The sequence below is a fragment of the Solanum lycopersicum genome, chromosome 9, assembly GCF_036512215.1.
Source record: "Solanum lycopersicum chromosome 9, SLM_r2.1".
NCBI lineage: Eukaryota > Viridiplantae > Streptophyta > Magnoliopsida > Solanales > Solanaceae > Solanum > Solanum lycopersicum.
The window spans coordinates 64,519,148-64,542,702 of record NC_090808.1 but is presented as its reverse complement, the minus strand read 5'-3'; the positions used below and the strand labels follow the sequence as shown (position 1 = coordinate 64,542,702).

Sequence of the window (23,555 nt, the reverse complement as noted above, 5' to 3'; positions counted from 1 at the left end):
AAAGGAAAGCCCAATTTAGGGTTAAATTAAAATAAAATAAAATTTAACACCACATGCAATAAAAAGTTTTACTCATATAGTATTTCATATTATTTTATTTTTTTCTATCAATAATATAAGAAGTAAAACTCAATAAAAATTAATTTTTAAACCCAATATAACAAATTGTTACATAAATAAACTTGAACGGAAGTATTCAAAGTAATTAAATACTCCTTTATTAAATTTTTTGTGATAATATTATAGTTAACAATTGGTAATAAGTCAGAAGGAAAAAAAAAAGACTTACGAAACATATTAGTGATGATAGAAGAAATTATTAAATAATAATTAAAAACAAAACAAGCATTGTATCGACCTAAAGTTATAAGTAATTGAGTAAATTTAAATTATTAAAAGTTTGTTTAAAAGTTTTAAATTGAATAATAGCATACATTACAAACATTCCATAACAGAACAACAAATATATATTAAAATGGAGAAGATAATCATTATATGCTAACAAATATATGATTAATTAAATCATATGTCTAAATTTATTTATCTGATTTGACTTAATCTAAATTATAATATTAAATTAAAAATATATAAAATATTATTTAATTTCATAATATTAAAGTTAATTAAAATTTCATTATTTTTTAATGAAATAAATAAATTGAAAGGAAAAAGATTAGTTAAGTAACAACAATTAATAAACAAAAACGTCAGGCTGGTTGTATTATTTGGCTGCTTAAAGAGTTGACCAGAAAACGCGGGAGTCCACGTGTATTTCAGTACCCGATTCGTAACCCGACCCGAATACCCATTTTCGTCGGATTCAGTATTCTACTTCTTCTTCTTCTCTGGTCTCAATTGACCAAAAATCCTTGCTCGAAAGTGCCCTAAAACCCCTTTTGTGTATACAAAGTTTTATATATACGTTTTTATTTTTTCTGGGTATTTTTCAGTTATACAATTTTCAGGCTTCTTGAACAAGGAAGAAAATTATCAATGGATGATCGTGGCGATGATTTGAAAGTTCTGCTCTCAGCTTTAAAGGGTACTTTTTTTTTAAAAAAAATTTTCAACCCTCTTTTGTTGATGGAAATCGAATTTGTTTGGTAATTATTGATTGTTTATGAGCTGAATCGAACAAGATTGTTTTTTTCTTTGATATGTGGAAACTGGGGGAAGAATGGGTTTTAGTTGTTCTAGTTCTTTTCAATACGTGAAAAATTGTATTTTTGAATGTTGGTTAAGTTTAGTTTATTGAATCTTGGAAATGAAAAGTGTTGAGTAGTTTAGGTTGAGGTAGTAGTATTTAATTTTTTATTTTTTTTGGTTGTGTGTGTTGTTACTTGTATGCATTACTACATGTATTGGCATAATCATGTTGAATCTTGAAATAGATGGTGGCGTGTATGTTGGAGAGGAAGAGGAGGAGGAGGAGGAAGAAGACGAGGAGGAGGAAGAGGATGATGAAGATGAAGATGTTCATGATGATAATGTAAAGACGGATTTGGCATGCCCGTTTTGTTCAGAAGACTTTGATATGCTTGGATTGTGCTGTCACATTGATAGCGAGCATCGGATAGAGGCTAAGACCGGGGTAAACCATACCTATGTTTTATTTCATGTTTATGTTGGATGTATGTTTGGCTTTGTCTTATTTGATAATTTTGATACGAGATATTTCTCTTGAAGGGTTTGAAATAGGATAGGGAGACTAACCCTCAGAGCCTGTTGTTCGTATGTGCCATAGGGTTATCTTGAAGTTCATTAGTTGTTGATTGTGTGACTACCTCAGACTTTTAAGAATAACCAGTTGAATCAGGTAGAGGTATTGAGTTTGAGTCTCACCTGCCTATCATATAAAAGACAATTTCAAGTTTCGTGAAGAAAAAATTCAGCAGCAAGTGTGACACTGTAATCGAATTCTAAGTAGATAAAGTAATATGCTCCTTGTACGCTTTTAAAGAGTTCACTCGATAAAATATGAAAAACTAGTATGGAACTCTATACACTTAGCATGCAAAAGGGAGGGCTTTGGGGAAAAGGTGTTTTTATTAAAATCTACACTGAGCTGAAATCCCCAAAATAGTATCTTTCTCTATGTGATGATACTTGCAAAACAAATACCTAATCAGGGGAAAGCTAACTACATGCCGATTATGGGAGTTCATGCTTAAGTTTGTGTGATCTTGGGTATTAGATACAAAAACCTTTAATGGTTTGACATATTTGTGGTCTGTCTCTATCTGAGATCATTAGGGACTTTAGTGTTGCGTGAAATTATCTGATGGCTATCGTATTTTAGACTTAGCCTTTTGAAGTCTGAATTTTCTTATAATTGATGTTTCTTTTTCTTCAGATATGTCCTCTATGTGCTACCAAGGTGCGAACAAATATGGCTACACACGTCATCGTGCAGCATGAAAGCATTTTAAAAATATCCTTCATTTCCTATATTTCAGTATATTAATTTCACACGGTAATGGATAAGAGTAAGGAGTTATTATTTTTTCATAGCTGATTGTAAGAGAATAGCAAATCTAGCTACTACAATTTCTACTGCTTGCATATTCTCTTGGTTGCAGTGTATCTTGAAACTTGTTCTTTATAGTTAATTGGGAATATAATATCAAATTCCTTGGGTTTGAGTGTCAGCTAACTTGCTGAGCTCTCTACCTTCCACAAATTGAGGTGGAGGGTTCAGATCCCATTATTAGCTTACATGCATTTCTTTCTTTTCTGTTCTCCCTCCCTGATATATTTTTAGAAACAGAAAATAAAAATTTAAAAACATGAAATTGAATTTCCCATGTTAATATCTGGAATAATGACCTTGATATTTGCTTATATGGTGAATTGGCATGAGTAGTCAAGTGGCTACTTAATTTTGCTTGGTGCACTGTCTGCGTAGTTCATAACTCCAATATCTTCCTCAGTCATTATGTGTGCAAAGGCAGTGGCAGATGTCCTTCCTTCTTTTTGTCTCGGTAAAATTAAGTTTTATCAATATAGCTGCACTAAAATAACTTTGCTGCTTGCCGAGGTTATAAACTTTGCCATCTTTCCTTTTCGATAAAATAAACAGTAACTTTGACCTCTTTCATGTTTTTTGGTTTATTTGAGTTCTTTCATAGGGTATGAATTTGCATCTTTCTCTAAGAGAAATCAATGTTATATTTTATTTATCATAAAACATGTGGAGCTTTAAGTTGATTCACCTTAACACAATCTTACGCACTTTGCAAAAGGAAACATAAAAATGGTGGATCTTTCTCAGCCTTATCCTTACTGAGGAAAGAGTTGTTGAGTGTTTATTTGGAAAAGAAGTCCAGCCATGTTAGTTCTTCCTCAAATACGGAAACCAACCAGTTACTGTTATCATTTGTTGGCAATCAGCAGCCTGCTAAAAGATCTCCTACAAGACAGCCCTGCACTTCAGACGAACCAAGTGTATCCAACAACAGCCTAGATGACCATATTAGTGAAAGGTAAGAAGAATATTATGTTTTAATTTCTGCAGCTTCTTCATGGTTTGTTTCTCTGTGTTTTCTCTCACCATATGCCAACATCAAATGGCACTAACTATCATCATGATGAAAAACAACAAGTTAGTGGACAAAAAAAAGCTGGATCTATAGGATTACACACCTAATATTCTACCATTTATTAGAAGCTTAATTTCCATCAATTATTGTCATTACGAACTAATTGAAGAACAACATGTGGTAACTAGATTCAAACTTAGAATCGGGCTTGAACTCATTTCTGAGATAACTGGAGCACTCAGATAGCTAATAATAAATGCCTCAATTTTTGCTTGGTTGAATTTCGTTAAGTGGAGTTCATGGAAATGGATAATTATCTATACTGGGCATTGTTACTTGGATTTTCTTTTTGATTGCTGCCTTATTGTACGCATTTCATTTCTTGATTATGCCAGTAGTGAGCTTAGTGGTAAGTTAGATGAATTCAATAAAAAGGCGTCCTTAGATATTTTGCCTATGCTGAATTTGTAGTACTTCACATATATATCGAATTGTGAGAGAAAACCAAATCCAACCATTTGCAAGGAGTGGGGTAGGAATACCAATGCCTGATCCATGAGTTTTTTAGATTTTTTTTTTCCTTGCAATAGAAAATGCCCTAGATCCCGGTAAAATGCCTCGGTCAGAAGGTTTTTAACATAGAGCCAACTTCCAGAACTCATGGAACCTGGTTTGTTTTGTGATATCTACCATATTTGTAACTTTACAGAGAACAGTAGGGCAATAAAAAGGTGATTTATGCATCTTCTCTTTAAATTAGTCAGAGAGACACCATTTAAGTGTTTATCCTACCCTATCTGTTTAGCACCAGGAAAGGTTGAACCTGAAAGCTGAATCCTGATGCTTCCTTTCAAAAGTTCACTCCTTTTCTTCCTAACTTCATTTCTGCTAACTTTCTTCAAAAGTTCACTCCTCCTTTTCTTCCTAACTTCATTTCTGCTAACTTTCTTCAAAAGTTCACTCCTCCTTTTCTTTCTAACTTCACTTCTGCTAGATTTCTTCTTGACAATTCATCATCCTTCTTCAATTTGTCCTTTCATCAGTTTAACACCCTTCCATTTTTCTAATTGTTCTAGTCATTTGCACATTTATTCATTAGCCCTATGGCAAACACCCTCCTGAACTAACCTTAACTGACAAAGAAGCTGGTTTATTTTTAATTCTGATGCTCTTTTCCTTCAATCAGCAAGATCATTGTTTTTCTTCATGAATAACTTAAGTATAGATAGAAACAAAGATTATTTGAAATGAACATAGCAGGAAGCATGTGATGATAATGTACTACATAACAGATGATTGGTGTTTCTCCAAAATGTTTTAGCTTGGGAAGCTAGAAAAAGTTTTTATTCAAGTGTCCATGGAGCTGAATTTGGATCTTGAGTGTTTTGAGAATATTAGCTGTGTCTTTTCCTCACCGGAATGTTACATGTTATCCAAAGTAGCACATATTATTTTTTTGATTTCTTGTTATCTCTTTAACTTTAATGTGCCTGGATTGAAAAAAATTGACTCCTCTTATTTCGTCTAAAACCTTGTCAAAGAAGCTCCCAAGCATTTCCCTCAATGGACAAGGATCAGGAAGAGAAGGTTCAGAGATCCGAATTCGTGAAAGGACTATTGTTCTCCACCATGCTCGAAGACTGGTTATGAAACTGAACCACCCTGCTGCTTTTCCGTTCTATGACTAACTAGCACAGAAGCTCTTTGAACATGCTCATCGATACATGCTGATGAATTTACTAGCAGCTAGATGCTGTTAAATGGAGTTAAAGCTTTCCTCGTCTCCTATTGACCCGCTCGCATTTGGATGACATGGTTGCTTATGTGAAGAGATGTCCAGTTGATATGCTTTAACAGAAGAACTTGTTTCGAATGACGTGACTTTGGCATGCTATTTCTTATTTTCTTTTTTCTTCTGCTAACTGATGTAGCTTATACTATGGCTTCTTGACTATCCCCGACTGAAAAACAGAAGTTCTTCATTCTTATAGCCAGATCCAAAATGATTTGATTATGAAGTAGCATGTTCACAGTTATTGTCACATTCTGCAAATGTAATTCTTTCGATTCATTGTGATGACACTGTCAGGTGCGAGTTTCTTCATCTTTGTTGTTGTAGTCCTTAGCTTGATGCTATTTTATCCTTGTATTAGTCTCAAAATATAGAGTAAATTAGAGGTTCAATGGGGTTATGACTTGAATGTTGTTTGAGAATTATTTAACGTGAGTTCTATAAGGTGGGACAGGAAAGACTTAGAAATGTTTTACCCGCAGGGTGGCCGAGTTGGTTGAGCAAGTAATCTCTCTCTCGTATGGGATGGGGCTTGCTTAGTGCAGTTTGCGGACTGCCTTGTGTGTATCTAAAGGATAGCGAATGTGAGCTCTCGTCAACAAAATGACTTTAAAAAAGTATTCGCATAACGAATGTTCCTCTTCACCAGTCATCATAGTACTCACTTTCTACCTTGATCAAGATTTACTATGTTTTTTGGGTAGATGTTTTTCCACTGTACGACACAATTTTTGTTGAACACAGTTTAAAATGTTAGATTCTATTTTTAGAAAGAAAAAAAAAATGTTATGGTAAAAAGAGGAGTCCGGACCTAAAGGGTGAAAAATGTTAACAAAAATTTCAAAACGGTATATGAAATTTCTTTTTAACCAAAACGGTAAAATCGCTCATGAAGTAGCGATTTTGTCCGCTCGAAAAAGTAAAATCGCTGCAATAGCAGCGATTTGTTAAATTTTGATTTTTTTTAAAAAAAAAATTTAAACAAAACCGCTTCCAAAGGAGCTATTTCCAAACTATTTTTTTTAATATGTACTTAAGTTTAATTTTTTTTTAATTTTTTTTAAAGTTTAAATAATTTTTTTATAAAAAAAATCAAATCGCAGCGGTTTTTAATTAAATTTTTTTCTTTAAATCAAATCGCTAAAAGAGATTTTGATTTAAAATCGGTGGCGATTTGATTTTAAAAAATAAATAAAAAATTTATTAAAAATCAGTGTGATTTGATTTTTTTTTTTAAAAAAAATTATTTAAACAAAAAAAATAATAATTAAAAAAAATTTGAACTCAAGTGGCTGCCTCAGCAGCGACATAACAAAAATATAATTAAAAATATATATATTTTAAAATCGCTTCAGGTTAATTTAAATACTTCATGAAGTTTTCAGGTTTGTACAAGTTACAAAGGAACATTGTTAACCAAAACGGTGTTAAAACTTTTTATGATATTCTAAAAGCAAAGCATGAAATATAAATTGTGGAAGAATACCTCATCAGGTGTTACAGGATACGCACTTCATGGAATAAATATTTTCTCGTGATCGTTTACGAATTGAACGGAAGAAAATGACCTTTCCAGATCTTTTAGGTATAAAAAATGAAGATCTCTAAACTAAAATAAGTTTATAAAGAACTACAAAATCATATTGTAACATTTTAACAGAAAATAATGAATGTTGGTAATTAGTATCTATGCCTTCACCTGCAAATAAGTTGTTTTTCCTTCTCAATATTCCATTATTTTTTGTTGTGCTTTGTATTTGAAAAGCATCAGTCATGCACCACAGGTTTATAAAGACGAATTTTCATCACTCAATTTTCAAAGCTGAGCCACCTGATTCAACAGCTTCTCTCTTGTCCTATACTTCAAGCTAAGACTTTTCTTCAGACTTAAGTTCTCTAGCTTCTATTCTCAGAGTAATCAGGTCATTTCAGCTAGACTGTACGTGGAAGGCAAAAAAAGAACAAAGAGAATTTGATCACAAAACTCAGAAATTAATTGAGCTGTCTATTCAGATATTGGCATGAACGTCTGTAGAAGTTCAAAAATACTTGGTACTATAGACCAAAGTCGAAGAACTTCTGAAACAGAGTTACTGCACAACATTCTGAGGAACCTCAAGGGCTATGGAAGCTAAATATGCTAATTTAAGAACAAGGAAAGAATGCATCATCATATTGGTTTGTATGCATTTGACAAACTATAAGTATTTCTATCAATTTGTATGTGCAATCCAAAATACAGGTTCCAAATTTTTTTGTCACTATCACTTGTCAAGAACTTCTGCTCCTGACTGAACAAAGACATCATCCCTATCCATATCAGAACATATAATAATTTTTGAGCCACCCCTAGCAAAGCAAAACAGGCAGGGTAACAAGGGATGAGGATTCCTGCCACATTTCAGGAAACAATCATAAAGTACAACGAAGCAACTTTTCCACTGTGAGAGTCAAATAGACTCACTCTTTGAGATTTCTCAGGCCTGTCCAAGCTATTCTCCTTCAGTTCAAAACATAAACCTTCTACACTACTAGAATGGAGGCTAAACGGAGATATGGATCTTTGACCATTGGTGTCAGAATCTGGGGTATTAGATCTCAAAACTGTTCAACCGAACTGACAATCTAAACTTCTCCCCGCTGATGACTGATCAGCAGAAAATTAGGAGCATCAACAGCTGTGTCATTTCCATGGAGAATAGTGCATACGGAAAAACTGGTAATCAGGAAGGATTACATGCAAGCGCCGAAGCCAACTGTCTGCAGCTTGCAATAAAGAATTTTCTTGCTCGGATTCATGAGGTCCACCAGGACTCAAGATTGAGGTTTTCAGTTTGTATGTAGCAAGACCAAAGACTGGTAAAGAGATTCTTGAGCATGCATTTACATTTCCTAGAACTTTCCTACCGGTTGCACCATGATAGCGCGGGTGAACTGTGCTCAAAGCTGGGAAAGTGACAAATATTACTTCAGAATAAGCGCCGGAAAGTAGAAATCCACATGCATAAAACAAATACATATGTTGTGCACACTGAGACTGGACAGGACGTACCTCTTGATTGTGTGGACAAAGTATGAAAGGTTAGAAAAGAAGCATCCAGATCCCGTAATGTTGGACCCATGGGTATTCTATAAATTGGATACCTATAATAGACTGTGTCAGTTGCAAACTAAAATGCAAAACAAGAACTTCAAATATCTTCATCATGTTACAGATTACTCTAGACTCCTACAGAATTTTAAACATACCAAGCTACAGAAATCCAACTAGAAGGCAGTAAATCAGCGCTCCTGCAGGTCTTCAGCTCTGGAAATTGAGATGCCAAAAACGCTATCTGATAAAGAAAAGAAGAATGCAGAAAAAAAATACCCATTTAGGATAAAAATGTGGAATTTTTCTTATACACTAACAACTGATGTACCTTGTCAGCCAATGGTCTTCGATGATGTGGTTGCTCATGCTCCAAATACTCAAACATGAGTTGCCCAAGAGACTTAGAAAGTTCAGTTTCATCACTCGATGACACCATGACAGCCTTATCACTCAATGATAGTCTATTTAGTCGTTGAGCATTTAGATTTACAAGACTATGCTGGTTCCGCAGCCCATCAGAAGAGGATATGGACCGCCTCTCCACTTCACAGTCACTGCTTCCACCACTGCTGGTCTCCCTTGATGACTCAGCATCACCCTCTTCACCAGGCCTGCTGGACAAAACAAAAGGAGCACAAGATACAAGGTCGGATAAAGTTAAATACCCAGAAGCACCACATTCAAGTTAACTTTAGGTGAAAGAAAGAAATATCACCTAAAATATCAAATTAAATTTCACATTAACAATCATACAAGTAAAACAGACCGTTAACATGCAGCATTCAGTTCTTCCTCGTTTTACAGCTTAGTCATCCAGATAAGTACTAAAAGAACAAGTTTCAACATCATACATGGAAGATGTACCAAGTGCCAAGTTACTTTAGCACTTCAGTAGCTAAACAGGGTTTCTAAAGTTCGGAAGCTAACCTAGTTTCTCACTGAACCATTTTCAGGTGCTGATCCAGGTTCCAATCTCACAGGTATCAGTTATCACAATAAAATAAACCCCAAAACATTTGGAAAACTGCTAATTTGGCATGTGTGTTTCCTTACCATGGAATGGTAAAATCATGAAACAAATCATGAATCTCTAACAAAAAGCAATGCACTAGCCTATGGAAAGTACCAAACAGATAAAAAAAAATCCAAAGTTGTCAATACAAAATTTTGCCTTGAAACCGAAAAAATTAGTTTCATGAAAAGGATTAGCAGAATCAACATGAGTTGCAGAAGTTAGTTCAGGAACTTGTGAACTGCTGGGTGCCCTAAAAAAGTACATCCACCATTTACAAAGCAAGAATCGCCGAATAACCAATCCACGTAAGCCTGTAGGGTGAAGTCGGCCCCCATAACACAGCCTTTACAGATCAGAAAGATATTACTAGTAAAATAAGGAGAAAGAACCATGCATTTACTTTCAGAAACAAATGTTAATCCAATCGAGCAAAAAAGGTTTTAAATGGTTAGCGAGATGACGTAGAATATACTAAAATGCAGCTATTAGTTCAATAATAATGAAGCTTAAAGGGCAATCTCAACAATGCTCAAGCAAGTCATGACAAATGTGATTAAAAAAAACTTGTGTTGCAACAAAACGTGTTTATCATTTCATTATAACTTTTTAATATTAACAAGTATCGGCAGGAAAACAGAAAATAGTCAAATACAAGCAACATACAAAGCTGACCACGAATTTATTTAAAGATCACATGGAACTTTGATTTGTACATGGAATGAGTTAGCTAAACACTGATATTACTAATGCTTGGGTACTTATAACTCTTGCAAGAACTTTTTCCACAAGCAAAGTTATGAGCAAATTCAATCATCCAGTCCACATTGAATCTGGCACTATTGGAACATACTTCAACTAGTGCAATATGACCATACTACCTACTATCTATTATTTTTTTAAACTATATTTCCTGATATTTGTTTCATTAAGAGCTTGAGGTAAGTATGATCAAGAGAGCAAGAAAATGAAACACTACTACTAGCTAGTTTGACTTCTGAGATATCTTTTCATACAGACAAGAATTCCTTTCGGGATAATTGAGGACCGGCAAACGCAAGTACTCAACAGCACATGAAGTGAAACATGAAGGTCTGCTGATGGAATATGAGTATATTAACTAGTATTTAACTGTTTTTATTAGTACTAGTTTCTATGTACGTGCAAAGCACGTGAATCTTCAATTAATTATTTATGAACAAGCAACAACAACATAAACAGTGTAATCCCACAAAGCGAAGCCTGCGAAGGGTAGAGTATGCACAAACCTTACCACTACATTAGAGGATTTATGAATAAACAATAGATTACTATTATTAAAAGTTATATATAAGAAGAAAGTTTGTTTTACAATAATAATAAAGTTTATCCGCACTGGATATTTAGACCAAATCAATTCAACAACCATTAGAGGCAGGCCCAAGATATGACTATTACAGATGCAAAACTACATCTAGCACAAATCGATCACTGGTCATAAAGATGATAATAGCAAGTTTATATTATCAGGTTGATTTAAATAGTGCTATCCCAAGTTAGTCTATTTTTCGTAAGCAAAAAAGGTTTATTCATTAAGTTTTTTTTCTCTCATTTGACTGTATTGAATAATATTAGAAGAAAATGGTAGGGCTATTTTAAAAAATTTAGAAGTGTTCGTATCAATAAGACAAGTTGGTGTAGAAGCACGGGTTTGTTCAATGTTCTTTTCATCTGATTGAATAGTTAAGGTTCTTTAATTAATTAGTTTGGGAATCAAAATTTAGAAGTAGAAATTGTTTAGAACTCTTAAGGCTATTTGGATTGCTCAATATTGTTATTTGTGCTTTTTATAATAGTACAGATATTAACTCGTATGAGTATATTAGTGTTTTACTTGAGATATAAGCTCCCATTTTGGAGAAGAACAGGAATAATAGATTCTTTTAAGAGCAAATTTGGAAGGCCAGTAACTAGATTTGGGCATAATTACACAATTTTGTCATAATTGATTGGTCAACATGTAATTGAAGGGGAGTAATTAAAATCTTTAGTTTGTTTGAACCTGGTCAACGTAGTTACGTCATAAATTTGCTTATTATATCATAACGGAATAAGTCACTATTCAAAGCAAATTTATGATATAGCTATCATTGCTTTGATTTTAAGACATCATTGGTAACAATGAGACATTCCCATAGATGGCTATCGAATGATAGCTATTGCCTTAAACTAAACTTCAAGTTCATAAAATCCATGATTCCATGTGAATCCAATTCCCTCTCAAGCTTCTTTTCAGCCTAATCATCTCAACACCCAATTTTTGGCATGCATAGCTATTAAATTCTCTTTCCTACTTCGACTGAACTTTTTGAGCCAAGGGTCTAACGGAAATAACCTCTCTATCCCACAAAAGGTAGGAGTAAGGTTTGTGTACATCCTAGCCTCCCCAGATCTCACTTGTGGGATTACGCTAGGTATGTTTTTTTTCAAGAAGTAAGCTGCTTCATTACCGGCATCAAGAAGATGCATAGCATACAAAAGTAGATAGGCTAGCTCCATTACATGATAAGTTTAAGAGCAGGGAGCCAGCCACAAAACTAAAAGAGGTTATGTTTGAGTGGATTACGACATAGAATCACAAGCTTTGATTTGAAATCAATTAAGTTAATTGTTTTTGTGGCTGACTCCCTCGTCTTAAATTTCTATCATTTAGATAGCATTTGGCAAGCAGAATAAACATAAAGATAAATGGCAAATAATTATAGACTAATTAGAAAAACAAACTGACACAAATAAAGAAAAAGAGCATCAAAAGTTGTCTTACCTGATGCGTGAAGATGGCTTTGACGGATCTACGTACAATTGGATGCCGGATAAGAAAGGTACATAATATTGAATGATTGGATCTTTCCCATTCAACAATATTGGTACACCCACACCATAGACGCTCCATTCACTAAAAGCTTCCCAAAGATCGCCAAGGCAATAATATATATATGGCTCTGCTTCCCTGGCTCTACGGCCTCTTACATTCACCTGTTCATCCAAAGTGTGATAAAAAGACAAATATTATTTACTTTGATGCTATCACATTCTTAGTACAACGAATAAATCACAAAATTGAAGTATACCGTTCAAAAATGAAATTGCACTGGATTCCTAAATGTGAAAAAATGTGGAGAAAAAATATATTCTTTAAATCAAAATGAGGAATTTTAAGATCTTGCCAACAAAGCAAACAGCATTTGCTTCCTAAAAATGAGACTACAACCACTACCCTTCAATCTCAAACTAGTTCAATTCAGTTGATATAAATCCCCATTACCCATTCCGCTCCAATATGCAAGAGAAAGAGTAATGAAAAACAAGAACTCGAAATCTATAAGCAGCTCTCGCCTCATTTGATGATTGTTTAAGCATAGCAAAAAAGAAGAAAATGTTGTTTTAAAAATCAATACCTCTCACTCATAGAATAATGTATAACCACTGAAATAACTCCAAAAAAAAAAAAACTCATATACCTCAGAGAAATGCTGGGCGGGCACAAAGGGAGTAACAGATTCCATCAAACGATCCAAATTGGTAACATTTATAGGAGGCCTTGGTGGTGAAGCGGAGCATACAGAGGACGTTTTCGACAATGTAGTAGTATTAGTCGAATCGTCTGAGTCAGTCCGGTTCCCCACCTCAGCTGCAACTACAGCCGCCTCAGCTTTAACTGCTCTCTGCACCGGCTGCCTCTGCTGCTGCTGCTGCTGCGATTGCTGTTGCTGTTGCTGTTGTTGCTGCTGTTTCTGTAACTGCTGCTGGCGGCGCATAGCCGGAGGGTTATAAAATCGGTCAGCGCCGTGGCTCCGCGACACCGCGAAGCTTCCAGAACCAGACATTTTTACTCCCAATTTGTGTGTGTGCGGTGAGGTTAAACTAAAAATCTATGAAATTGAAGAAATTCAGCAACTGAAAATGAAGAGATTTGTGAAATGAGATTCAAATTGAAGTGAGAAAAAATCAAAATCTGAAACTTCACTGATTAGGGTTTTTGAGGTTTTTGGAGGTTCGCATCAATGACTAGTTGATTTTTCGGAGTTTTTGAAGGCGGAAAAATAAAAAGGGAAAAAAAGAAAATATATAGTACTATTTATACTTATATTATAAATAAAAATGGAAAAAGAAAAAAAGAATTGTGGAGAGGAGAAAAGGGGTTTGAGCTTTCACTTCACTTTCAAGTGCAGTAGTTTCGTGACACGTGTTGCTTTAGCCAATCAGAGACACTGTAATGACTCCCTCGGGACTTGAATATTCCCATAAGCCCTTTTGGTTCTTGATAATTTTTGCCATATTTGTATTTGGACATGCCATATAAAAGTCATAATTTCAAATTAATGTTTTTTTTTTTGTTTGAATGATAAGATTATATATATAATAGCTAGAGAATTACATGGTTTTGAGACCTTATGGCCTCTATATATTTTTCATAGTTAGCTATTTCAGTTAGGATATCAAAATATGTTAACTTATTAGAAGTTGTTCTTAAGTCTATTAGCTATTTCACCTTGTTGATTTCCTTTATTAGAGCTATAGCTTGCACCGGAGGTGTAGATAATATAGTAACATGGGTTGAAAGTGTTAGCTTGATACCTAGTTTTGATAAAAAGTCTGCAGCCTTGTTTGCTTGTCGGAAACTATGTCAGACCAGCAGATTTCCAACCTCTTTACAAGCAACATGCAAAGTTAATATTAGTTGTATAAATAGGATGTGAAGTTTGTAATGCTTCAATTGTAACTCTACTTCAATGGGGCCAGTAGAGAATTATATGGCTAATTTTAAATCATCTAGAAGAGCTTCTATTTCAGTCATGGTATAACTTTGGGCATTGGTGCTATGATAAAACCTATTACCCAGTTATCATTATGATCCCTACTGAAACCTCCGGTACCACCCTTGTTGCGCTCCCTTGAAAAACAGCCATCAGTGTTAAGTTTTAAGGTCCCTTCTCAAGAAGAGGTCCATTTTACACTAATGAGATCTGAGGACTAAAGGTTGTGGCATTGGTGTGTGTGTTGATGGTATTCTATCATATTGTTTTTCACTTTTCCCCATGATAGAGATAAATTCTTAGAGTTGAACATATTATGATTTCTATTTTTCCATAAACTTCAAAGGGTGAAAAGGAAGTAATTTAGCCAGTTGTGAATGTTACTATCTTGCGGCGGCTTAATATTCTTCAAAAACTGAAGCCAGTGTATTTGGGAGGGAATATAAATTTGAGGAATACCTAGGTCTAGCTAGATTGTTTTTGCTATATGACAATGAAATAAAATATGGGTTATAGACTCCTCCTCTTGTTTACAGATGGTGCATGTGTTATCAGGCACCATGTTTATATGATGCAGGAAAGAGTTAGTTGGAAGTCTATTCTAGGAAAATAACCAAAGGAGAAATTTGATTTTATTTGGAATGTCTCTCTTCCAAATCCAGCTAAACTGGTAAAGTGAAGCAGGGAGTTAGTACAAGAGTTTGTTGGACAGATTTGGTAGAAAAGTTAGAGTTTTCCGTCCAATAAGGTTTATCGCTATAAAGGGATCAAGATTTAAAGTAATAGTATTAGCCTTATCTATAATGTTCCGAGGGATATACATATTCAGAACATCTCAATTCCAGCTATGGTTATTCCAAATGGTAGAAATTTCATCTTTCCAAATAAGGGGACCTTGAACTAGTTGTCTTAAGGGGGGATTATTAGGTATCCATCTATGGTTCCAAAGGCTAATAGAATTACCATTTTTGGGGGACTTGGCAGTGTTATTTGCGCAAATTAAATTCCCCATGAAAATATTTTGCCAAATAAAGGATTTTTTTATCAGAGCTTTTCTTATTATATTTCATATTCATGATTTGTGCGTAAAGACTTGAGGAATTTTAAGGAGTCTCCAAGCGAGACTAGCAATCATAATTTTATTATATGAGCTGACTGGATCCCAAGGCCTCCATGCTCTTTGGGAGAGGCCACAATTTTCCATGCTACATATTGAATCTTCTTTTTGTGATTGGTGGAACCCGATATAAATTCTCTTTGGATTTTATCAATCATGTTTTTTTTTTGTAAGCAGAAATATTGCATCGAGTATGCTGGTATAGCATTGAGAGTAGACTGAGCAAGTACTAAACGTCCAGCAGGTGTTAAGAAATTAATCTTTCAAGAGGAAAGTTTTTTCTTCATATTATCTATAATATATTGAAAATTCCCAGGCTTTGATTTGTTATTTAGGATAGAAAAACCGAGATACTTACCAAAGTGTACGGAGGAAGATGTTGAAACACCATTTGATCAAGAGTTTAGTATCTTCATTACAATATTTTGAGAAGATAGCTTTAGATTTCATCAAGTTAATTTTTTGGCCAGACTTGCGGGAAAAATATTCATACACTTGTGAATGGTGTGAATGGAAATATCATCTGCCTGAGAGATATGTGTGAGATCATCTATGAAGAAGAGGTGCGATAAGTGTAGGCCATTTTTACTAAGAGTTACAGGCTTCCACGAGAAGATATCAATTTGGTAGCTAATATACGAAGAAAGAAGTTCCATGCAAAGGATAAAGATATAAGGAGACATGGGGTCGCCTTGTCTTATGCCTCTAGAGGGAGAGAAGAAGTCTGTACAAGTACCATAAACCAGGACAACTATGTTACTGCTGCAGATGCAACTCATAATGAGCTTAGATATTTTTTGTGGACACTTGAAATGGTGAATGGTTCTTTTAACAAATAAACATTCAAGTCTATCAAAACCTTTTCTAAGTCTAACTTAAGTATTAGGCAACCTTTATGATTCTAAGTATTCTTAATGTGAGTCATAATCTCTTGGACTAAGATCGCACTAACGCAAGCTCTACGGCCTTTCATTAAGCTAGTTTGATAGGGGCTAATTAGGTTATTAAGAAAAGGTTTGATTCTATTGGCGATAATTTTAGTAACTACTTTGTATATGGTATTGCATAACCCAATTGGTCTGAAATTTTTTAGGTGATTTGCATTTTTAAACTTGGGAATAAGATAGAGAAGGCATTATTTGAGTTTTGAAGATATCATGACAATATTTGAGAGCAGAATCTTTCACAATATGCTGAATTTTTTTTGGAGAAAAGGGCTTGGATTACTTCTAGGTTTTGATAAGGGTTCATCTAAAGGAGAAAGATCTAATTTATGAAAGTTGGTTGAATGGTTTGTGGTAAAACACAAATTGCAATAGGTGTAACTATATTCTACAATTTTTTTACAACTAGTAATACATTTATCATTATCATATTTTAAAAAAGAGATATTATTTCATCTCCTCCTATCAGCACCGAAAGGTGATAAAAACTAGTGTTTGCATCTCTGTGCCTTATCTAACTAATTCTAGGTCGAAGTTTTCAATAATCTTCTTCTAATTTTAGGATGTTTTTATATTCTTCTAATATATCGCTTTTATCTAAAATATTACCAAAAGTATTTCTGCTCCAAAGTTGGGTTTCTATATCAAAGAAGGGTGATGCACTACTAAAATCTTTGTTAATCCAACATCGTTCTACTAAGTTTTTGAAATCTGGATGCTCTAACCAGAATTTCTCTAGTATAAATGTTTTGAACTGATTTTCTAAGGACGGTTTAACAAGGGTTATAAGCAACGGGTTATGATCGGAATAGGTCTTGGGGAGGTGGGTGACTCGGGCATTTGGATATTTGACAATCAATCTCTATTAGCAAAAGCTAGATCAATTCTTTCAAGGATAAGGTCGTTTATGGTTTTACCAAGTATATATATAGCCGATAAGCACCAAGAAAAATTTGTAAGGAGTACCTAGATCATTGCATGCAGTTCCTGATCATCTTTTTTCTTCAAGGTTACATTTACCATGTTAGCAACCCACATTAGCACAATTCCTCCAGCTCTTCCTTGAGCAGTGACCTCAAGGTAGTCGTCAAAGTTAAATTCACTTTTTAGGTTATTGTGATCATCCATCTTAGTCTCTAGTAATGCCACAAAAAAGGGGTTATGATTATGGATGAGTTCTCTAAAATTTCTTTTAAAGTTCTCATTATTCACTCCCCTAATATTCCAGACCATGAAGCTAGTTTGCTGGTTCATTTGATTGTGAGTTATCTGTGGGTTCTGGATCACTCCATTCTCCAGTGTTGGTATTAGAGATGCCCTCATAGTTGGGATCATAATTACAACATGTTTCGCCAAGTCCTTGTTCAGTGGTGGCCTTAGAATGAATGAGCACTTCTTTAGAGCTAGTAGACAATTATAAATGTACTTTATCCTCGTTTTCTGGAAAAATCATAAGGGCTAAGTGTGCGAGATTTGATATTCGGTGAACGATACCTTTCTCCTTAGAATTTCGCTTGAACATTATAAGAAATAAGTTTTTTCTTGTTTTTATCGTTAAAGTTTGCTTGGTTGAAGTGAGGTAATAATTGAATATCGTTATAGGAAGATATTCCGAGGGAGTTATTGGTTGGGTCTTTCATGGAGGAGTTGCAGTAAATATTTTGAGTATTAGAATTGCAAAGATTATTAGTGAACTTATGAAAGAGGGTTGTCATGTGTTTTAAAGTACCAGAGAATTGATTGGTGTCAATTTGCACGTCTTCTTTGCTTTTATTATCAAGGGTTTGATTGGAGGAAAATGAGTAGTAAGGGGCTTGATGAGGTTTTGCTTCATTTTTAGTAGATCCCAGGCGGTATATTTGTCATTTTCGGTGTAAGGCTCAACAGTTTGAGAAGCTAGAAAGGTAGCTTCTTCTTGAGAATCGATATAACGAGCCGCCTTAGAATTTCTTTTGTCATGAACATTAAAGTCAATTTCAGTATTCATAATAGAGCTTATGTTGGGGTCTTGGGGTTGATAGGATACTTTATTTATTTTTAATTTTTTTGAAGGATTCCTTATGAGTACTAGAAGCAGTAGGGAATTTATTAGAATTATTAATATTAGCAGGACTATTTTTAATGCTAAGAGTCTTTGGGGCATGATGGTACAACTTTATTAATTTTGAAGTAGAAATTAGTGTTTGGAATGATATAGATTTACCTGAGGCTAGTGCATGAATATTTACCTTTATACCCAGATCTTGATGCTTCTTCTTTAGTTTCAAGACTCGATTCTTTTTCTGGAAGTTTACTGTATGCCATTCATCTTCAAGATTTGTTTTTGGTTCCATTCTTGAAGTGTCAATGCAAGAATCTGATTGAATTTTTACCTGAGAGCATTTATTCGCAGTATGCCCCAATCTTCCACAAGTTTTACAGAAAAAACCTTGTCCTTCGTACACAATAGGTTGTATGTGTTTTTCAATTTTGATAGAGCTTAGAACTGATTTTTCAAAAGGGATTTGTGCACATATTGTGCATATCTATCCCTTAAAGTGGAGTGGGTGCATATGTCGATTTTTAGCAGTTTTCCAATAGAATTTCCTATTTTTTAAAAAAGATTTCCCCATCATAAAATTCTGTAGGTAGTTGAGGTTGTGTAAGCTAGATTGCTGAGTATGTCAACATTTCTTTTTTCGAAACAAAATTTAGTTTCCATCTCTGAACAGTAAAAAAATAGTTATTAATAAACCATGGTCCATTATTGAGTGCCTTGACCATGTTTTTTTCTTTGAGGAATTTCACAATATAGTAATCTTTCCTTAGGTCTATGAGGGGAAAAGATTCAAATGGTTTCCGTAGTTGTATGATTTTGGTCTTTAAGTATTGATGAGCAATTCTCTTTCCTAGGTTTTTATGATAAGGGCATACTTTCAAGGTGTATATCATCTCTTGTTTTCTTTTTCAGAGAGGAAGATGGTTTTGATTTTTTTGTAATTTCTTCTGCTTGGACTTCTCCTAGTGTTTCTTCCTCTTCACTTAGACACTTACTAGATGAGATACATAATCTTCCATCTGTAGGTTGTTACGCAATCGTTTAACAACAAGGCTGCTTTAAAGTCTTGCTAGGTACATGCAGTGTTCTTTGTTTCATCTCCATCCACTAGGGTTTTTTTGGAGTTGTACAATTAGGTGGAGGTGAATGTTCTTTGTTTTCATTTTGCATATTCTAGAATTGTTTTATCTTTGAAATTATTTGATGGTCATATGAATATGGCTAGAGAGGTAAAACGGGTATTTCAAATTAATGTTAAGATATGTCATTTGAGATAATAATTTCACAATTTAAAATTTTCAACAACTAAAAACATGATTAGAGATTTCAAATTACACTTTCAAAGTAAATATATATTGGTTACATTTAATTTAAAATCAATATCTTGATCTCATTGAGTCATTGATAATAAGGCTCGTTTGGCAATTGATATAGAATCATAATATAATATCATAATATGAAATCATGAGATGACATTAAAGTTTACTCATAAATTATATTCGTTGAATGAGTTTTATGTCTTATATTCTCAGATCTTTCTATTTAGGTATCTAAGAAGAAAATTTTCAAGTTTTCAACGACATATTTTTTTTAAAAGATAAAATATTTGTTTTTTCTTGATATTATCAAAGTAAAACAAAATAGTCTGGCGGATCCTTATACTTGTATGAATTTGTATTGAATTTGTATTGTGAACTCTTCTACTTTACATTTTGTCAGCTGAACACCTCAAATTCAATAAAATACAACATATTAAACCTCTCTTACCATAGATGAGTTGGCAAGAAGTGTAACTACATACATGTTAAGACAAGTGAACATGATAGTTTAAATTATTAAAATAATAAAATAATAAATTTTAAATAGAAAAAAATTCATATTCTTCCACACACCACCTTCTTTTTCAGCCAACCCCACCTCACCCCACCCCACCCCCACTCTATCGCCGCCCAACCTCATTTTTCTTTCTTCTCCACACCCTAGCTATCATTATCTTCTTTAGTGATCTCAGCTTTGACACTTTCATGACGCCAAATTTCATGGCGTCATCAGTGGAGGAAGAGGGCGACATTGGTTTCACGGTGGTGCTCGACTGTTTGTAGTGGTCTAAGAGGGAGAGGGGCGACATTGTTCCCTTTCGCTAAAATGGAGGTGATGTTGGTCCCTAATCTGCCAGAATAAGAGGCAGCGAGCTAGGGAGTTTGCTGGTACATCGAGAGGATGAAAATCAGACCTCATTTCTGATGGTTCGCAAGGTTCGTCAGTGGAGCAGAGAAAGGAAAATAGTAAAAAGGAAAAGAAGGCGGGAGATGACACGAGGAATGGTCATGGCGGTGAAAAGATTTGTTGGGCTGAGCTAGTGGAGTGGCCGCTTACTGCTACTTTCGTGAAGGTCATAGTAGATGAGTAATTATACTCTAAGAAATAATTAAATTCTTATTATTTTATCTTTAGTTTATTAAGTTTAGTTTATAAATTTTTAAAATAGCAATTAGTAAAGAAAATGATGATTTTATTAATTTTAATGACATGTCATCTATTTAAAGGAGAGTGAGCTACACACATGGTATGAGGGGTATAAGAAATATTTTTTTGATTGAGTTTAAGGGTTTAGTTGATAAAGGATAAAATAGAAGGATTCACAATACAAACAGACACAAGTACAAGGGTGTACAAGATCATTTTGCCTAAAAGTAATAAATGAAATAAATAAACATACTTTTAAAACAGTGGACAAATAAAATTGAGCAGAAGGAGTGATATAGTAATTTTCTACAATAAATAAGAACATATAGAATTTTACTCATAATTCGCATTCGCTTAGTACATTTTATGTCTTTCATTCTCAGCACTTTCAATTTAGGTATATGAGAAGCATATTTTTAAATTTTCAACGACATGATTATATTTAAAAATAGTGAACAAATAAAAATTAATCGATAGGGGCAATACAGTAATTTCAAAAATAAATAAGAAGATATGAAATTTTTACTCATAAATTACATTCGCTGAAGGTGTTCTATACCTTACATTCTCAGCTCTTTCTATTTAGATAAAGGTTTTTTTTTAAGTTTTCAACAATATGACATTTTCTAAAAAATAAATTCATATTTTTTTCTTGATATTATAAAAGTAATAAATAAATATATTTTTTAAATAGTGGACAAATGAAAATAAACGGAATGATAATAAATAATTTCAATAATAAATGACAAGACACAAAATATTAGTCAAAAATCTCATTCGATGAATGCATTTTGTCTTTCATTCCAAATTATTTATATTTAGATATCTGAGAAGGTTTTTTAAAATTTTCAACGACATTGTGTTTTTTAAAAAGATAGAATTTATCTTTTATTGATATTATGAAGGTAATAAATGAAATAAATAAATATATTTTAAAAATACTGGACAAATAAAACTAAATGGAAGGGGTAATATAGCAATTTCAACAATACATCAAAAAACACATAATTTTACTCATAAATCGCATTCGTTGAATGCATTTTATGGCGTATACTCTCAGCTCTCTCTATTTAGGTATTTGAGAAGGGATTTTTAAGTTTTTAACGACATAACACTTTATAAAAGATATGATATTTATTTCTTGATATTATAAATTAATAAAAGAAATAAATAAATACATTTTAAAAATAGTGGATAAATAAAATTAAATGAAAGGGATAATATAGTAATTTCAATAATATGTAAGCAAAACAGAAAAGTTTGCCCATAAATCGCATTAGTTGAATGCGTTTTATGCCTAATATTCTCAGCTCTTTCTATTTAGGTATTTGAGAAGAATTTTTTTTCAAGTTTTCAACAACACGACTTTAATTTTAAAGATAAAATATTTATCTTTTCTTGATATTACAAAAGTAATAAATAAAATAAATAAATATTTTTTTAAATATAGCGGGAAATCAAAATTAAAAGGAAGGGGTAATATAGTAATTTCAACAATAAATAAGAAGACACAAAATTTTACTCATAAATCGCATTCGTTAAATGCGTTTTATGCCTTATATTCTCGGTACATTCTATTTAGGTATCTAAGAAGAGTTTTTTCAAGTTTTAAACAACATGACACCTTTTTAAAAGATAAAATATTTATCTTTTCTTGATATTTTAAAAGTAATAAATAAAATAAAAATATATTTTAAAAAAGTGGACAAATAAAACTAAACGAAGGGGTAATATAGTAATTTAAATAATATATAAGAAGACACAAAATTTTACTTATAAATCACATTCGTTGTATATGTTTTATATCTTTCATTCTCACTTCTTACTATTTAGGTATGTAAGAAGCGTTTTTTCAAATTTTTGACAACATGAAGTTTTTTTAAAAAATATAAAATATTTATCTTATTATACAAGTAATAAATGAAATAAATAAATATACTTTAAAAATAGTGGACAAAAAAACAAATGAACGGGATAATATAATAATTTTAACAATAATTGTCACGACCCAAAACGGGTCGCGAGTGGCACCCACACTTATCCTACTATGTGAGCGAACCAACCAATCTAAACCCCAACATTTCAACCATAAATAACATAATATAATGCGGAAGACTTAAACTCATTAATGAAAATCGATTAAATACTTCTAAAAACTCAATACTTATTATCCCCAAAATCTGGAAGTCATCATCACAAGAACATCTATCCTCAAATTACTAAAGCTAAGAGTATCTAAGAAACTAAAAACAAATACAAGAGATAGTCCATGTCCGAACTTCAAGGACATCAAGACATGAAGAAGAAGATCCAGTCCAAGCTATAAACATTAGCTCACCCTGAAATCTGACGTGATGAAGACTGGCTAGAGTGGCGGTTGAGTTGAAGACGACGGTACGTTTGTTGCACTCCACAAATAACAAAGAGAAAACATACAAGTAGGGGTCAGTACAAGTACAAGTACTGAGTAGATATCATCGGTCAACTCAAAATAGAAAACAGTATATATCAGATAATATCATAAAATCAACTACAATACTCAACATGCGGCATTTACAATTACCATAACCCTTGGTCACAACACCAAGCACATCAATGAAGACTCACGCTTCCCCATCATACTCATTTGGAAATTAGGTTCATTAAATTGAGTATATTAACATATTTCAAGATTCATTCTCTTTACTAATCCTGGTGCCGGAACGTGACACTCTGATCCTCATATACTATCCTGGTGTCGGAACGTGACACTCCGAT

General features: G+C 33.4%; 2 protein-coding genes across 4 annotated transcripts; one reads left to right on the top strand and one right to left on the bottom strand.

Annotated features, from left to right (window-relative positions):
• The first annotated feature begins 803 nt into the window (after window positions 1-803).
• Window positions 804-5,643, top strand: LOC101263461 (protein DEHYDRATION-INDUCED 19-like). 2 transcript variants are annotated; one of them, XM_004247341.5, is made up of 5 exons: window positions 804-1,042; window positions 1,392-1,591; window positions 2,354-2,431; window positions 3,229-3,482; window positions 5,084-5,643. In XM_004247341.5, the coding sequence occupies exons 1-5, from the start codon at window positions 994-996 to the stop codon at window positions 5,187-5,189; spliced, it is 687 nt and encodes a 228-aa protein (XP_004247389.2). In that variant the 5' UTR covers window positions 804-993; the 3' UTR covers window positions 5,190-5,643. The 2 variants fall into 2 exon arrangements, with proteins under 2 accessions (XP_004247389.2, XP_010326566.2); XM_010328264.4 differs by having other exon boundaries at window positions 856-1,042; window positions 5,081-5,643.
• Window positions 5,644-7,520: 1,877 nt separating this feature from the next.
• On the bottom strand, window positions 7,521-13,563 carry LOC101263755 (uncharacterized). Of its 2 annotated transcripts, none has more exons than XM_004247342.5 (6): window positions 12,938-13,563; window positions 12,241-12,452; window positions 8,754-9,036; window positions 8,581-8,666; window positions 8,384-8,475; window positions 7,521-8,277 (listed from the first exon to the last, which is right to left on the bottom strand). In XM_004247342.5, exons 1-6 carry the CDS (start codon window positions 13,301-13,303, stop codon window positions 8,015-8,017), a joined length of 1,302 nt encoding a protein of 433 aa, XP_004247390.2. In that variant the 5' UTR covers window positions 13,304-13,563; the 3' UTR covers window positions 7,521-8,014. The 2 variants fall into 2 exon arrangements, with proteins under 2 accessions (XP_004247390.2, XP_010326567.2); XM_010328265.4 differs by having other exon boundaries at window positions 8,754-9,039; window positions 12,938-13,544.
• Window positions 13,564-23,555: the final 9,992 nt, after the last annotated feature.